Here is a 17,354-nt window from a genome sequence, read left to right as displayed (position 1 = left end):
ATAGGTGGCCAGACCGGCAAGCGGGTAGCGTTGCCCGCCCAACCGATCGAGGGCTAGGGTGTCCACTTTTGTTCCAACAGGGGCAGTTTCAAAACAACAACACGTAATCTCATCTACCTCCGTCCCTCCCAACTCGCTGTCGCACGATTATATTTGGCGACTGCCAACAATTCCAAGAAGTTGTCCACCCTCAACCTAGGTTCCTCAGCTCGTCTACGCTATAGCAACAGTTTACTACAATATTTTACTTGATCGTTTCAGACATACACAAATGACCGACTCTCGCGTTCAGGCTTATGTCACCTTCTTGAACTCACCCCAGGCGACCCACCTTTTACCCAATGCCCGTGTGACGTACGTTACTTCCTCTCAGGTGTTTGATGGCCCCGAAGCTATTCTGTCCAATGCTATCCTAAATGCCCGTCACGTCAAGAAATCGGAGAAGATAATATCCACTCACATTGCATCAAACTCGATCGTCCTCGAAACAGTAACAACAATTGAGTTCGTGAATGGTACTGGATCCTATGTCACTGGCCTTGACAAAAATTTTGTAGTTGATAATACCGTCATTCTTCCAGTGATCCATTCCGTTATCTTCGAGGTGGACAAGATCAAGAGCATTCGACTTTTCTGGGATCAGGGCACGATGCTCAAACAGCTTAATATTATTGGTTCTCGAGGAAACGTTTGGCCCATAGTTAGCGGCAGCGATCAGGAAAAGCTTATGATTTCGGATGGTATGACTTTGTCCATGAGTTGGACTTGCAATTAACTTGGTTAACATCTCTCAAGTTGTTCCCTCTAGCAAATCGCACGTTCCTGTTGGAGATAAGACTGAAACCTTCAGCCCCCGCAAGCGATTTGACATCTCTCAACTCGAACCAGAAGTTGAAGTTGTATTGCCTCGTCCAGCGGTAATCCCTACCGCTGCATCGTCTAAACCACAGCCTCGTTCGTTCCAGGACATGATCGATTCGCAGGCCGGCACTCCACCTCTATCTCCTAGACGTCAAGGGAAGGCTCCAGAGGCGTACGACATTTTTGATGAAAAGAATCAGCAGCCCCTTCCTGCCCGTCATATGAAGGGGCCTGCTCCCACTTCTGAGAATTTGTCGACTCCAAGCCACATTCGAGCCAAGCGTTTCACTGCCAAAAATTTTGAAGCCCACTTCAAGTTTGGCACACCTGATCAGAAGCCTTCACCATACTCCAAGACCCGCGCTAACATGCACCCGCAGCCAGATGAGCTACAATGGGACTACAATGCTGAGAAGGGCGTTGATGAAACGCGGGTTCCAGGCAATGGTCGTCGCGATATGGTCTCTAATTTCGAGCTCAAGGATGAGTCCCCAGCTCCAGCTCAGCATTTTAATGGCATTAAGATTGCCGGTAATGGAATGGGCAGTCGCGGAAAGCCCCAGTGGTCGTTGAATATGGGTGCTGACGACAGCGACGAGCCGATTCGGCAGAAGCCGGCGAATAATGTCAGAAAAGACCTTGTTTCCAACTTCCAGCTCACAGACTCTTCCCCTTCTCAGAAAGAAGACCAGAATAGCCGCTTCAATGGCATTAAGATTGCTGGTAATGGCATGGGTGGCCGTGGTAAGCCACAGTGGTCTTGGGATTTGGAACCTGAGGTGGTAGAAGTCAAGCCTGCCGCTATAACTACGACGAGTACATCAGCGAAGCCCGCTCCTCTAGAGCTCGAGACTAACACTGTAAATATTAGAAAGGACCTGGCTCCTACTGTAGGATCGGAACAGACTCAGAAACTAGCGGAAGGTGGTCGCTTTAATGGCATAAAGATTGCTGGAAATGGCATGGGCGGTCGTGGAAAGCCCGCGTGGTCGTGGGATATGGGCGGTTCTGAGGAAGACATGCCAGTTAAAAGCAAGTATCAAGGCAGACTCGCTTCCCATAGGCAGTTTGTGTCCTCATGGAGTTTTGGAAATGACGACAGCGATAAGGAGAATTAAATACGCGTATACGGATTGTAAGTTGGGACAATGATATATGATACCCTGAGATTATCGGATATTTGTTCGCGTTGTCGGCCGTACTAGAGGCGGCTTCGCAAACCCACAACGACATCAGTTTAGCTTAATGTAACATTAAATACCGGTTGTTCTATCGTAATACGTCGTTGACTCTATTAAGGTAGTGGTATGTAGGCAATTACCTCATAACCGCCACCATCCTCCACTTTTCGTTCGCCCATTTTACAAATTGCCAGTTTGTCTATATGAATGGGCTCCATGAATACAGTATTCTCAAACTTAGCCAACAGCTCCGTAGCATCGAACGACGGTCTCACCTTTTGATACTTTATCTTACCCTTCTTACGATTCACATCGCCTTCATTATTGTTAGCCACAGGAACCAACTCGGATGCATACCGTGTATTCAGAACAGTCGCATGAAGAACAACGCCTTCCTTCTCAGCTTTACGACTGTTATCCTGATCCCGATTATTGCCCTCGCCATTCTTTACACTGTCATCGACAACAAATCCCAGATCAATGAAATAACGATTAACTTTATTTGCAAACTCCTGCAGTCGCACAATATCCTCTCCACACACATTCGCAAACACAACATTCGCGTTGCTCGTTGTGCTTCTATCAAAAACATTGAGTCCTTTAAGCCCAATTTGGATTGGTGCACCTAATATTATGTCCGGCGCAGAGTCTGGAAGGTTCAGTAGCGCTTCAGTTGCAGCTTTGAGGCGTGGACCAGCAGTGTCCAGAGACATGACTCCGAGAGTCAGGTGGATTGTTGCGACTGGACGGATGGCTTTTACTGGAATACTTGGCATAGCAGTACGAATGTCTTTCCGCAGTGCTGAGAGAGAGGCAGTTAAAGATGGCGAAGCCAGCGGAATGGACAGAAAGTGCGTAAGTTGTGGAGACCGCATGCGGGACATGTCGGATGAATTTATAAATTGTATTGTCCACCTCGTATAAGTATAACTGATATAAGCTGCGCAGCTATGCAGTTACAACGGAGACGTTGTACGTAGATGATACCTATCTGATAATGCTCCGTAGTGTTTGATCGATGAGATGACGAAAAGTGTCAATTTCGGAACGTAAGGTTAGGGCTCTGCCTGCAAGTTTCACGACATCTAGCGATAAGTGTTCTAATACATTTGGTGCCCCTTGTTGATCAGTTTCCACACAATAACGTCATACGTAAGATATTTGATTCACCCTATGGAATGAGTTTTATTTTCTACGCTCTGATCACTTGAAGCACTGGTTGTAAATTAAACATTCTCAATGGTGGGGCTCATGGTTTGTAATCTTACCCGGCCTTGGTCGACTCGCATCATTCAGCAAGCCCTCCTTGGATCAGCATTCGGTACATATCTCTTTGGCCCCCCACTATATGTGTATTGATAGCGTGATTTTTACTGGTTCAATACGTAAAGGATTTTAGATATTTGCAAAATGATCTCGAGAAGATTTCGGCGCCCCCTGGTGGTCCTGGCAGTTGCTGCCGTTCTCTTCGTAATTGTTGCCAGGAGAAAATATAGCGGATATGACTATGAAGTACCTGATTTCAAGAGATGTATGTGAATTCTCTTCGAAAATGTTTTTTCAGACGTTGGATTATTAAGAACTGCTCCAGTTAAAGAATCGGATTCTCAGAGCTTTTCCCCCTCCAATCAAGGATATGAACCTTTAGACGAAATACGAGCTTTGCTCATAAAGTCTCCTGGTAAGGCGCTCCCCAGTCATAATGGTGGTGAGATTTGCTGATGCCTCCAATAGTTGTTATCTTTTCCAAGTCGTATTGGTAAGTTGTGTTGCGTTAGAAATGGTCTAGGGGATAGAAGTAGTTTAATTAGTTTATAGCCCACATTCTCGTTTCGTGAAGATGCTCCTCTCTGAACAATATAAGATGGTTCCGCGGCCAACTATCAGAGAACTCGATCTTGACGCGCATGGACAAGAAATCCAGGATGCACTTTTCGACATTTCGGGGCGCAGAACAGTTCCGAATGTGTTTGTTGGAGGCAAGAGTCTCGGTGGAGGCGATGAGATGCGGCTATTACATGGGCAAAATCAACTGACCGAAGCTTTCAAGAAGAACGCGGGGCGACGATTTAGAATATCGAAAGTCACCAAGAATTAGATGGGACTGTGTACACACTGTATAATTGCGATGTACTGCAAGAGGCGGACGGGTATTGCTTGATAGTAGGAATCTCATGTAGGATGCCCTCGGTAATATATCTGTCAAGCAGATTTTTTGGTCCGCTCCTGTCCAAATGTTGCATGTCGCACATCCTCGTTGTGATTAGGTTCCCATAGGTTCGCAACTGTATTCCTTAGTCAATGTTACGTGTACGCAGTCAATGCCCAAGATTCAATCGGCTTCGTTCAACAGACACACTACAAGGATCGCTTGAATATTATCGGCTGCTGGTAGTTGTTATTGCTACACATCTCCTTGTTCGTCAAAAATGACGACATCAGAGTGCGATAATTTAGTGGTTACTAGGACTGGAAGGAAAATATGAAGCCTTCCGGGACTTACCGCGGGCAGTAATGATGTCAGGCACGGCGATGCTGAGCGAAAGTGCTATAGGGTGATATCGACGTCGCTACGGACATTTGAGCATCACACAGTAAGTTTGGCTCTACACTGACGTGTACATGGCCGACTATCGACTCTACTTCACTATTCGATTGGTTTGCAAATCATTGTTACATGTGCGATCTCACGTATGAAGTCCACTGGCAGGACTGCGACAACCACCTACATACCCCTGACTATTAGCTTAAACTCAAAAGCAAATTTATTGGCAGCAGTCACAAAGTAGGTTTGAGGTGTCAAACTTTATTTGAAGGTGTCGAGTTTGCGGATTACACCCAAAAGCGGTTGCCCTTATCTAACTATTGCAAAATCGGACAGATCAACCCTACGCGAGGATCCTTGTTGGCGACCGGAATGAACATATCCAATTCGGCTCCAATTTGCAAAAACACCGAAAGAGCACTGCTTCTGGCACGTGAGCACCAAAGAAATAGACACAGCCAGGTTTCTTGTTCACGGGACGAGCTATAATATAGCTGCCGTTTCCCGACGAACCCCTTCTCCTTGATATGACTCAACTTGTCTTCAACCTGCTGCCAACATGCATTGCGCTATCGTTCTTTCCATAGCAGTACCGTTGTTTGGTGCGTGTACGGCGGCCCCCATGAGTACAACCTCCTATACTATTGTATCTTCAATGCCCATTGTGGACCTTGGCTATGCACGGTATCGTGCTTCGATGTACGAGGATGATGGTGACTACTACCTCTTTTCGGTAGGCACTCTCCTTCCATGCACTCTTACTGGGTAGTGTCCTTGTCCGTGAACCAGCCAGCTAACGCTCTATAGAACATTCGCTACGCCGCTCCTCCTACTGGAAGCCGACGCTTCCAGTACCCCGAGCCTCCTCTTTATGAAGAGGACGTCAACGATGGCTCTGTTGGGTACGCCTGCCATCAAGCCACGAACATTCAGTTTAAGTGGCTTGATTTGTTGGCCAACCCTGAGAGCCAGTCCGAAGACTGTCTTTTCTTGGACGTGACTGTACCTGGCTGGATAGTTCGTGACCAAATGGGTATTTTTAACACGTCCGTCTCCAACGCGACGATTACCCTATCTCCTCTCAATGGTAGTGGTTCTTCGGGCGGGCTTCCGGTCATGACATGGATCCACGGCGGCGGATTCAGTTAGTACCCGTTGTTATGGTTGATTTCCTTGTTGCTTATCAGTTGCATAGCGTTCGGCGAAAAAGCTGGAGTCCACAATCCGAAAGGATTGATGAAGATCGCTCAGGGAAAATTGGTCTACGTTGCCTTTAACTATCGTGTAAGTTATATTTTGTCGATTCGTAGTCAGTGCTAAATCAATATCATAGCTAGGGGCCTTTGGCTTTCTAGGAGGGAAAGAAGTGAGGGCCAAGGGTGCCACCAACGCCGGTTTACACGACCAGCGCATGGCACTGGACTGGATTCACCAGCATATCGAGAAGTTTGGCGGTAATCCGGATGATGTCACTGTGATGGGTGAGAGCGCTGGCGCCTCGTCAATCTTCCATCATCTAGCGGCCCCGGAGGATGTGCAGTTTCGCCGTGCGATCCTGCAGTCCACTGCGTCTTACCCCCAGTATGATAACGACATCTTGGAATCCCAGTATCGTAAGTTTGCGTCGATGACCGGCTGCGACAGCGATGACAGTTTCGAATGCCTTATGTCGAGGGACGGTGCAGACTTGGCTGAGGCAAACAAAGACGCAGTGTACGATACGCTGTACGGAACGTTCCAATTTGGTCCGTATGTTGATCTCACTTATGTCCCGCTGCTACCACTCTTTCGACTAGGCTATGGAACCTATAATCGAGATGTGCAGATCATGGCTGGTTAGTAATCGTTCTATATCCGGCATTCATATTGAAACTTGTCTCTAACCGGTGTAGCTTATAACACTGATGAAGGCTTCATCTTCTCGGACCCTACGGTCGTGACAACTAGGCAGTTTGATGCCTTGGTGCAGCGTCATTTCCCTAATGCCACCGAGGACGTCATCAAGGAAGCTAAGGATCTTTATCCTGCAAGCGACTACCGCAGTAATTTCCGTCGTGTGTCCTCGATTATTGCAGAATGGATCGTTGAGTGTAATGTATGTAATCTGTTTGTTGATTATCTTTTGCGAAAGTTAGGCTAACTGTCTACTAGTCTCTGTACCTGGAAGCCGCATATCCAGGTACTTACTTATATCGGTTCTCGGTGCCTCCGGCAATCCACAGCGTCGACCTTGCGCTGACGTTCTGGGGCGGGTCTCCGCTGCTGGCAAAAGCAGGTCAGACCATCTTAATTGCAGATAACCTTGCAGACCTCGCAGTGTCGTTCCAATCCTACCTCGTCTCGTTCGCAATTTCGGGTGACCCGAACGAATACCGCCTGACAGAGAACAGCATGCCGACGATCTACTTCCCGAAGTCGAATGAGTGGCCTGGCAAACCAATGGTCGATGTCGGTAAGAAGGGTTTCTCTTATTTGTCTTTGGAAGACGATGGTCCGGTTGCGAAACGATGCGAGTTCTGGCAAAATGGTGCTTGGACTGGCCGTTAGTTGATTTCATGATACCAGTTGTTCTGTATTTGATTTGATTGTACCTCGTTTCTTCAACTGTTGTGTTTTGTCATTCGGATCTGGAGTTTGGAGATGTTTGAGCTCAATGTTCGCTGTTCCTCGTTTCTCTCTTACATAGCTTATATAATTTTACTGTTGCACTTACAATAGGAATACCTGTTTAGTTATTATCTATCTGCTCTGGTGCGACCTATTACGCTGTCTCATGTCCCAGTACCTTTTAATGACATAGATATCATTTAAATCTTTCATAACTAGTATCACTATAAGATAAACCTCAGTGGTGTTGGTTGTTGTACCATACACCTGAGAGGATGACTGGGCGTGGCCTGAGTCCGCTGAGGAAATAAGCTTTGCAAGTTCATGACTGAGTCGCAAAGAGCAGCCCGGCCACGGGACGCCGCCAGATTCGATGCCCCGAAGTTTGCTATGAAGGGAACGTTAATGTTCGTTGGCCAGTGACCCGGCTTCAGCTTAACAGCGAGCGATAAGCATCTGGATCTAAAGTCAATTTTGCGCCCCTACCAAAAAAATCTGCCACGGGGGTGCTTCTGCAATTACAATATATATAAGCAGTTGGTATTGCGTTCTGTGGCCGGTCGAATTCATTATCGCGGGGTTCTGTTCTTCAGTTACTACTAGTAATCGACCATGAATTCTTCGCCGTCGTCCTCGTCGACATCGTCAGTTACGGGCGAGAACGCGAAATCTACTACATCTAATTTGAAGGACGGTGCCTCTGCCGATCTGATATTCGCGACAGACATGGACTCGGATGCCAAATCAATAGGAACACTCGACAGCAATGCCGTTCCAAGGCAGCACGAAGATTCTGTCGTCGGCGAGCAATATCCCGTCTCCGAGGCCGACGTCGACGCAAGCGAGGAGCAAAGACTTCTCCCCGTTGACACAGCCATGACTGATCCCGACGTCGTGATCCCGTCGCATTTTCTAGGTCGGTTTATAGCAAAGGTGTCTTGGGTGGAATATAAGCGATTGCTGCGCATGTCAATCCCCGTCATTCTGTCATACATGTTGCAGAATTCGTTGCAGACCGTGTCCATATTAATAGTGGGACGACTTGGTGCGCAGGAACTTGCGACATCTGCGTTCAGCTACATGTTTGCTATGAGCACAGGATGGTTGATTCAGCTTGGCGGTACTACGTCCATAGATACACTTGGGTCAGCAACGTACACGGCCAGCGATGATCCCACGGAGTGCGTATTACCTAATGTTTCATGTGACAAGATCGGTTGAGGGGCTAACTTATCATTTCAGACTAGGTGTTCTTTTACAGCGCGGTTGCTTTGTGCTCGGAACGCTGTACATCCCAGTTGTCGGTCTGTGGCTGTATGCCGAGCCTGTTCTTCGTGCTCTAGGTCAATCCCCGGAACTCGCGGCTTCGGCTGCCAGCTTCCTCCAGTGTCTGATTCCAGGTGGGCTTGGCTTCATTTACTTCGAAGCGCTTAAGAAGTTCTTGCAAGTTCAGGGCCTTATGCAAGCGGGTACTTACGTTCTCCTTGTAACTTCGCCATTAAACGGTATTCTCAATTACCTTTTTATCCACCCATTTGGGTTCGGTCTTAACGGTGCCGCAATGGCAACCGGTCTCACCTACTGGCTCTCGTTCATTGGTCTAGTCGTCGTTACCAAGTGTTCTCGTGGTTCACGAGCTTGGGGAGGATTCTCGCGCCGCGCGTTCACGAACCTTGGTATTTACTACAAGCTCAGCATCCTCGGCATCATCATGGTAGGCACAGAATGGTGGGCCTTTGAAATTGTCGCGTTAGTGGCCGGTAGACTTGGCGACATCGCCTTAGCTGCGCAAAGCTGCGTCATGACATCCGACCAAGTAACCTTCACCATCCCTTTTGGTATCGGCGTCGCTGCATCAACACGTGTCGGCAACCTCCTAGGGGAACGCCGAGGCCGTGCCGCCCGTCGCGCAGCTTACACGGCCGCTCTTCTGGCCGCGTCAATTGGCGCAGGCATAATGATTATCATGCTGCTTATGCGAAGCTACTACGGCAAGCTTTTCAGCAACGATCTCGACGTCATTCGCGAAACGGCTGCAGTCATCCCGTACGTTGCACTCTTTCAAATCGCGGACGGTCTTAACGCGTCGTGTTCGGGAAGCTTGAGAGGTATGGGGCGGCAGCATATCGGCGCGTTTATCAATTCGGCAGCATACTATGTTTTGGCGCTGCCGTTGGGTATATCGCTGGCGTTCCATGGTAGGGGATTGCCTGGCCTGTGGATGGGACAGTGTATCGCGCTGTATATTGCGGGGTCGCTAGAGTTCACGGTTGTCATGCGCACGAATTGGCAAGTGGAGGTTGAAAAGGCTTTGGCGAGACTGGATGAAACGCCGGAGGACGATTTGGAGCGGAATTTGATGCCAGACTCGGAGACTGTGTCAGAGGCGGCCACGCACCAGCGGTAGTAGATATATATAATATGTATTGAAATTGGGTTAAAAAATTGTTGTGGATTTTGAATTGGTCTACGTTTTGATGCTTATTTGGATTGCTCGGAGTATATAGATGCACTTACAACATGTACTATGTCAAGCGTTTACAAGAGGTTTCTACATATGCCGTAATGCGATTAAAATCCAAGTTCAAATTGGAAAAAAATGCTACAAATTGGCTATTTCACAAACTCTAAATTGGATCAACACTCGCCATTAAGGTGCAAACAAACATTACCTAATCCCATCCCAAACAAAAACTTTATGAAACGCAATAATAGCACAGTCATATGAAAACAAGAACGGTCTAAGAAAACTTGCCAGCCTTTTGCCGAAATGTGATTATTAAAAATGAACTAACAGCACGTACCCCTCCGTATTCCAAGCGCGTTACTCCCCTTCCCACCCACTAAACTAACCACACCGCGCCCTCTCAATGGTCCGCCTCCTCGGGCGCCACCGCCCTGCCGCTTAGCACTCCCGTCTCCCCAACTCGGCACGTCGCCATACTGTACTCCAGCGCCGACATCGTCAGGGTCCAATTCACCGAGTTCGATTTTCGTCAGGATCATATTCGCCAACCGCGAAAACGCTTCGTCGATATTTTGGCCCGATAAAGCTGACGTATGGAGGATCGGAATCGACCCGTTTTGTCTTGCAAACTCGACGACATCGGATTCAGGTACAACATCAGCCGCATTTGCGGACGGTATCTTGTCGGATTTGTTGGCAACGAGGAGGAGCGATACTGTTGGATTTGCCAGGTTGCGAAGGTCTGAAAGAAAGTGCGGGAGCATTTGGAACGTAGCGGGATTAGTGGCGTCGTAGATTAATAGTGCGCCGGCAGTCCCGCGGTAATATGAGCGTGTAACGGCACGGAAGCGTTCTTGTCCTGCTGTGTCCCATAGCTATCTGTCGTCAGTTGCGAGGCACACGTAAAAAGGCACCAACGTTACTTCGAACCTGCAATTTTATCCGTTTTCGTCGCACGCCGGTGCCGACTTTTATTATTTTCGAAGAAAATTCAACGCCGATGGTAGAAGCCGTTAAAACCCGCCCTAATGCTCCATTAGCCCAACACATAACGCAATCATCAACAAGAACCTACATTGTCCCTCAACGAATCTGTGTAGTACGCTCGATTTTCCGCATCCTGACGGTCCCACTAGAATGATCTTTGCCAAATAATCATATACGTTCTCCTGCGCGACAATCAACATCTGCTTCTCCACCACAAAATATTCTGGTTAATACGTACGTCTGCTGATATTCGACTACTTGTCTGTGTGTGAGATGAAGCTTCAGAACCATTCGACGCAGCTCTTGCCCGCAAATTCTTTGCGCTCATACTTATAAACAATGTAAAGAACCGCAGTGGAGGTTGAATCTATGCGAGGATTGAGGATAAATGCAAGTTGTATCGGTCTATAGTCAGACTGCACGCCGAGGTATTGCAAATGAGTGATATGAAGTGAGATGTTCGAGTGGGCTATCCTGAGAATGGCATGTTCTTGTCGAAATAATTGTGACCGTAGTATACTGAAATCGTAATCCCGCAGCCTATGCCTCTTCGTAAAACTGAACTACCAGTAAACACTGCGAACACGGAGGGAAAGTCGCCGCCCGTTGTCTTGATGCTCCTCCACAACCCCGAACTATTGGACACAGTCGAAGCCCGACCTTTAAGCTTGAAGATAAAGTACTCGTTCACCACAAAATCCCACTATGACGATAGAAGACTTGCTTTCTCCTCGATAGATATTGCTGAGCTTGGCTTCCTGAGGCACGATCAGTACGATAATGTTTTAAGGTTGTGAAAGTGGGTCACAGCTGTCGACATCAATTGTGACTTTAGTGGGTTCTCTGGAGTGGATGCGAGCCAAGCTACTGTGACCCAAATTTAATTTTGCTTTACCTTTCGGGAAAACTGCCCATCGGGCTTTGGACGGAAATCTAAAACAGGAAGAGAATAAGTATTGTCGATAGTAGTCGGCTTTATCCTTTGGAAGTGAAATGGTATTATTTTAAAAGAAGTAGTGCTGTCCGCTACTGTATATATCTACTGATGACAAGCGAGTGTCAGCGAGTTTAGTAGAGTCGTCAGCCCGAGCTAGTCGACGTCACGCTTGTGCGTGCTTACAACGATCGGAGTGTCGTTCGAACGTTCGAGTCGGTCGCATCTAAAGTCTTCGAGCGCTCGTGAAGAGTTTAAGGCGGGAGCCGAATTACGCTCGTATTCGGGTCATTCTTTATTGCAGCGTAACCACTGTCACTGGTCTCGCTTTGGTTATTATATTATTTATCAACCTGACTCACGTGTAATATCAAAATGCGTACAATTATTTTAAACATGTATGACTCGAAAGTACAGATATACCTGATTCGAACATGGTAAATACGAGGCTGATGTTCGACGAGCGCAGTATCTGCGATTGCGTCATTGCTCGTGAACTCCTTCAAGCTGTCGCCGATTGCCTCCCCATCACCGATATCAAAAAGCGGCCCTGTTTATACAACTCGCGTCCGTTGTGTGGTTTTTGCAACTGCGGTTGAGATAATCACAGCACGATGACGGCATTCACAGAAATCCCAATCCTCGACATTTCACTGTCCCACGACCCGGAAACGAAACCACAATTCCTCACATCGTTGCGCCATGCGCTCGTCGAAGTCGGTTTCCTGTACATCAACAACTACGGTGTCCCGGACTCTCTCACCCAAGAAGTGATACGACAGTCCAGGCGTCTCTTTGACCTGCCCATAGAAGAGAAACTCAAGATCGAGATGAAAAATTCACCGCACTTTTTGGGGTACAGTCGTCTTGCGAACGAGATTACCAAGGAACGGATCGATTGGCGGGAGCAGATTGACTTGGCGACGGAGCTTCCTGCGCCGGGAGGAGACGAGCCACGGTATCGGTGGTTGCGGGGACCGAATCTTTGGCCCAGCGACGAGGCGTTACCGGGTTTCAAGGAGACGTTTACCGAGTATATTGAGCGGATGTCGAAAGTGTGAGTTATTTTATAGCCTCTTACGGATTAGAGCTATGTACTGATAGGGTGATAGGTCCATGGAGTTCACTGGCCTCGTGGCAGAGTCGTTGGGTTTAGAAGCCACGGCGTTCGACAAGTACTTCGACAGCGACCAGCAGCACAAGCTTAAGATCGTGAAATATCCCGATGTCGGAGAATTAGGCAAGGATGCTACCGGGCAAGGCGTCGGTCCTCACAAAGACTCAATGCTCACGTCGTATCTGCTCCAGGCGTCAGAACATGACGGACTGCAGGTTCAAAACTCGGAAGGCGAATGGATTAATTGCCCTCCTATTCCGGGAACGCTTGGTGTGTTTTTGAATTGCAGGAAATTTTGTATTTGATGTAATATGCTAAAATACTCTAGTTGTTGCCATCGGCCAAGGTCTTGAGGCCCTCACCCGAGGCGTCTGCGTCAGTACTACGCATCAGGTATGTTGTCCTTTACAGATCCAATAAAGCGGTGTAAATGCCAACTACAGTCCAGGTCATCTCACCGCCGGCAGGGTGCGGGCCCCGATTCTCAGTCCCGTTCTTCCAAGGCGTGTCCTACGATGCAAAGTTCGCCGAAATGGACCTTCCGCCACACGTTCTCGCGCTCAAAAACAAACTTCGCAGCAACAAAGACGACGTCGAGATGACGTTCAAACACTCCATGTTCGATCACATTGGTGAAGCGACGCTGCTGAACAGAGTGAAGTCGCATACAGATGTTGCTGAGAGATGGTATCCGGATTTGCTGGCGGAGGTCAAGAAGAGGAAAGAGTTGTTGAGGGGCCTGTCGCCGCAGTCTGTCGCGCCTGTAACAGCGAATTGAGGGATGTTCGTACATTTGTAGATACGCCGGGATTATGGCGCAGTGTAGACCAGCTCATTGCCGGGTTAGGGTATTTAAGTAGGTGGGACGACACCGATAAGGGCTGATCTTATCGCATTGTCAGCCCAACTTTACCGAACTATTATGACTTTTGAAACTCACCGGCCAGGTAGACGGCAGGACTCTGAACTCCCATCGGTTGGAAGGGCGCGTTCCTTTTAATGGCGAAATTCATGTATAAGACGAGTTGTGCGTAAGTTCTGCTCTAACTTTCTCAATGTTGCAAATCGGAGCTCTCACTGTAGCTTCGCAAAATTGGAGGCAATGCGTAAAAGTACGCGCAAAGCGGGACGAGAGTACCAAGGACCCACACTGCCCTTGAAAACCGGGGCGTGAGGTCGTCGCTGACACCAATGGCCGTTAATAACCGCACGAACACTTCGCAGTTACTTGTGAATAAGACGGTCGTGTTCTGCGTGTTTTATAAATGTCTTATTTCGAGCTATAAGTTAAAGTTTATTTATCCTTATTATCATGTATAATTTAATAAACCGAGCCGGAAGCCCCTTGTGCTTGGCTTATCGTCCTTCATGCGCCGATAGAAAGTGGCTGTGACCGTCGCGAGTCTCAGAACATAGCGAGACAGCGCAGGTTGCGGTCAGCGTCCGGCGAGCCACATATTTAGACTGTACCGCGGTTAATTATAACGCCAACGATTGTGACACGTTTCGTCGGTGTTTGAGTCTCAAATACGTTTAATATGGACGCCGCGGGCGGTTATTGGCAGAGATGGTACTGCGAGCAACACCCGGAACGAGCAGGTTCAATTAAGTTATAATACTATAGCTGTTCGCCCTCATTCAGGCGGTACATTGGCGACTGGCGCTCAAGGCTCTCAAGGCGCAAATGTGAGGGTGTAAAGTGTCGCATGCGCTATTGCCCTTTGAGGCTGCGGCGCCAAACCTCACGGCCCTACAGTAAATAATATGCGGCGCATCGATCGAAGAATAACGAGTCGTCTCCTGCGCACGCACATGCCACCCTCTACTATGGCTAGTTGGGAGATCTGCACTTGTTTACTCTACAACCTCATCAGATGAACAACAATAGTATGATGCTTCAAGTCAATATATTACCATGCAAGGAGGCATGTCTATCCGCGGCTGAGCAAATTAAATGCACAATACATATAAGACGCAGATATTAAACAATACTGATGTTAATCACAAATATTCCCATATCGTAACACATTAAGACCCGATAACTCCTAGCACAAATCACGTAATCCCCATTCCGGAAAGAACATACTAAACGAAAGTTCTTTATATGCAGTAACCTAATAATAAACAAGCAACGCGAGCGAGACTAACGAAGCTAATAAGCCCGCCCGGAACGGGCGGCAGGAACTCGCGAGTTGGGTGGACTACTGCTAATGATGCCGTGCGCGTCACTGTTGATGGGCGTCCCACTTCGCAAGTGGTACTGCTCCTCGTACACTCGATGTAAGGCTTTCTCACCGTTCGACTTCTCTGCGAAGCGCGCGAAGACGCATTCGTCGCCAGCACAGCCGCACTTGAGACGATGTGACGCGTCCGTGGTGTTGTCCTGCATGATCAAAGTCGGGTGCTGGACCGGAACTGAATGAGGCTTCTGAGACGAGGGACGCGGAATATAGACGTTGGCCTTGAAGTCGTTGATTCTCGAGGTGTCCATCGTAGCGAGAGACGACGAGAAAGTAGAGTGAGTAAAGATTAGGTGGTTTGTCGAACGAGCGACAGGTAATGCAAGAGTTCCTCGGGGGAAACGACTGGACTTGACGTCGAAGAGTAGCGAACGATGTCGGTGGGGACTGCAGTTGACCAGAGGCGAGCGAGTAATTTATATGTGTGGTTGAGGCGGCCGGGGCGTGTGTGAATCATCGTCACGAACGCGCACAAGAAGGCGGCGGAGTACTCGCTCCGCCGAGATGGCCGCAGTAGACGCCAGCACGGCGGTACTCCTACTCACAAGGGTACATGCGGCTCACGCGGGCTATTTGCGGCAAATGACAGTGCACCGCCACGGATATCCGCCCATAACCGCCACCTCACTATTTCTGGTGCTCTCACAGTTTGATCACATGTAGTCACAAACTCACACACATATTGTGCCCCGCCATCTTGCTCAGCCCACACCACCCGCCACCTAGACAAGTGCAGCCCGTATTCCGACCGATGGGTGCTATAACTGGACAAATCGAAACAGGGCAACAGTGCACCAATCCAAAACCGGTGGTGCAACATCGCCAGGTCACAGGACAGGACAGGACAGGACAGATGGTCAGGGCTCCGCTCATGCGGGGGGAATATTGCCAGCTGCCGGAGAAACCACCGACGCTCGTCCGGATCAGGAAGGATAATTACAACCACGCGCTGGTCCGCAAAGAAAGTAAACACACACCTGATTAGCGCGCACACGCTGCGAGAAATAACATCACAAAGTAGTTAATTTACGGCGCTTAATGACAGCGTGCAAAGAAGCGTCAAATGACTGAAGGCAAACACGCAAATTCGAGATGTTTCGAGAGGAGCACACGTGATAGCAAATTCGCGCACATCCGGCACATTCCCGGCGGCACATTGCCCATTGCAGCACAACTGCGCAGGAGACAAGTAGGCTTGCGCGTTCCACTAACGTCACATGGGTTCACGCCTCACACCGAAGCTTCGTGACTCGTGACTCGTGACTGCGCTCATACTGGGTACACTAATAGTGGGCATAAATAAGTACATTCTTAAAGACCAACCCATACAGATGATTAAACCTTATTTTATATTTGCAACCTCTGCGGCGTTTTGTTGGGCACTTTCCTTTGATTGGTGTTGGATCATCGCTTTCGATGATCGAATTTGAATTTGGCACATTTTGTCCTTTTCTTTTGCTTGCGTGATGAGCTGTGTAGAATGTAAGAGGAGCCGGCTAAATTTGATCTTTCAAGTTGCACGCAAAATTTTCTATGACGTCGTGTGGCGCAATTAGCAAGGTTCATAGTGGTCGCACGCCACGCATCTCGTCATTCTTCGTGACGACATGTCCGTCCTGCTCGATTGTGCTTTTTTCGACATTGTTGCTCGCAATTGCGATGACTCGCAGGATGCAGCAGAATGAGCTCGAACACTTGTAACTCGCGCCGGTCGATTGGGCAGATTTTCGTTCGTCGGACGTTTACAGTTGGCAGGGGTCTTTCGTGTTCAAGTTGTGGTGCGGTGTGGGTCTGGCAAGGTCGGGTCAAAATCACTGAGATTTATAAATAGTATGGCACCAAGCTTGAATTCTGGTCGGAGGCTGGCCCGGGGGAGGAAGAACGAGGGCAGGACCAACAAGCTTGCATGTCAAAAAGACTAAAAACGCCATATTGCCAGCCAACGACGAGCCGACAGCCGCCACGCGCGCCCGCCGACCTCTAAAAAAGAAGCAGCAGTTCGCGGCTGCATTCTAAAGCCGGGTCTCGGTCATGATCGTCGACATGTTGTTTGTTGGTAACTTATGCAAAAATTCTATGAAAAAATAGAGAGCGTTCTCTTTCCTTATAATCCTAGCATGCGCTGAGATCAACATCAATTCAAAAAGCGACGATCACAGCAGATCATTCTAGTCTAAAACGCGTGCCAACTCTACAACCACCAAAAACTTTCTTGCAAATCCAATAACAAAGGGGAACAGTCTCTCCCCCCCTCCCCCCCCCCTCGGCGGATTACCTCATGGCATGAATCTGCCGCGCCCCAACTGCCTCTACAAGAACCGTTAATATGACTTCATACTTCTAGTTAATATGCCCAACTTCTCTGCAAAAAGAAAAATTTGCAATTTCGTGCCAGGCAGATCAATCAAGACGCGC

The 17,354-nt window shown here is 48.4% G+C and overlaps 7 protein-coding genes across 7 annotated transcripts; 5 read left to right on the top strand and 2 right to left on the bottom strand.

Moving 5' to 3' along the window:
- Positions 1-142: 142 nt before the first annotated feature.
- On the top strand, positions 143-2,136 carry V1508DRAFT_421754 (uncharacterized protein). The gene is made up of 2 exons (XM_066940922.1): positions 143-740; positions 796-2,136. The coding sequence occupies exons 1-2, from the start codon at positions 272-274 to the stop codon at positions 1,977-1,979; spliced, it is 1,653 nt and encodes a 550-aa protein (XP_066794411.1). The 5' UTR covers positions 143-271; the 3' UTR covers positions 1,980-2,136.
- On the bottom strand, positions 2,008-3,249 carry V1508DRAFT_421752 (kinase A anchor protein). The gene has a single exon (XM_066940921.1). It carries the CDS (start codon positions 2,924-2,926, stop codon positions 2,156-2,158), a length of 771 nt encoding a protein of 256 aa, XP_066794410.1. The 5' UTR covers positions 2,927-3,249; the 3' UTR covers positions 2,008-2,155.
- A 203-nt stretch (positions 3,250-3,452) lies between these two features.
- On the top strand, positions 3,453-4,140 carry V1508DRAFT_357881 (thioredoxin-like protein; the record flags this gene model as incomplete). The annotated part of the gene is made up of 4 exons (XM_066937045.1): positions 3,453-3,573; positions 3,634-3,723; positions 3,777-3,801; positions 3,861-4,140. The coding sequence occupies 4 exons, from the start codon at positions 3,453-3,455 to the stop codon at positions 4,138-4,140; spliced, it is 516 nt and encodes a 171-aa protein (XP_066794409.1).
- A 795-nt stretch (positions 4,141-4,935) lies between these two features.
- On the top strand, positions 4,936-7,380 carry V1508DRAFT_421747 (Alpha/Beta hydrolase protein). Its single transcript, XM_066940920.1, has 6 exons — positions 4,936-5,320; positions 5,395-5,731; positions 5,783-5,871; positions 5,921-6,422; positions 6,480-6,682; positions 6,739-7,380. Exons 1-6 carry the CDS (start codon positions 5,147-5,149, stop codon positions 7,132-7,134), a joined length of 1,701 nt encoding a protein of 566 aa, XP_066794408.1. The 5' UTR covers positions 4,936-5,146; the 3' UTR covers positions 7,135-7,380.
- A 690-nt stretch (positions 7,381-8,070) lies between these two features.
- V1508DRAFT_357811 (mate-domain-containing protein) lies at positions 8,071-9,601 on the top strand (the record flags this gene model as incomplete). Its single annotated transcript, XM_066937040.1, has 2 exons — positions 8,071-8,375; positions 8,437-9,601. The coding sequence occupies 2 exons, from the start codon at positions 8,071-8,073 to the stop codon at positions 9,599-9,601; spliced, it is 1,470 nt and encodes a 489-aa protein (XP_066794407.1).
- Positions 9,602-9,984: 383 nt separating this feature from the next.
- Positions 9,985-10,848, bottom strand: V1508DRAFT_405512 (P-loop containing nucleoside triphosphate hydrolase protein; the record flags this gene model as incomplete). Its single annotated transcript, XM_066938701.1, has 3 exons — positions 9,985-10,536; positions 10,592-10,686; positions 10,737-10,848. 3 exons carry the CDS (start codon positions 10,846-10,848, stop codon positions 9,985-9,987), a joined length of 759 nt encoding a protein of 252 aa, XP_066794406.1.
- A 1,348-nt stretch (positions 10,849-12,196) lies between these two features.
- On the top strand, positions 12,197-13,477 carry V1508DRAFT_357873 (uncharacterized protein; the record flags this gene model as incomplete). Its single annotated transcript, XM_066937044.1, has 4 exons — positions 12,197-12,639; positions 12,695-12,969; positions 13,028-13,092; positions 13,148-13,477. 4 exons carry the CDS (start codon positions 12,197-12,199, stop codon positions 13,475-13,477), a joined length of 1,113 nt encoding a protein of 370 aa, XP_066794405.1.
- Positions 13,478-17,354: the final 3,877 nt, after the last annotated feature.

The sequence above is a fragment of the Lipomyces doorenjongii genome (assembly GCF_038497915.1).
Source record: "Lipomyces doorenjongii strain NRRL Y-27504 unplaced genomic scaffold V1508scaffold_45, whole genome shotgun sequence".
In the NCBI taxonomy this organism is placed as follows: Eukaryota; Fungi; Ascomycota; class Lipomycetes; order Lipomycetales; family Lipomycetaceae; genus Lipomyces; species Lipomyces doorenjongii.
Note: the sequence above shows the minus strand (reverse complement) of the source record. Positions and strands in the feature narration are given on the sequence as shown.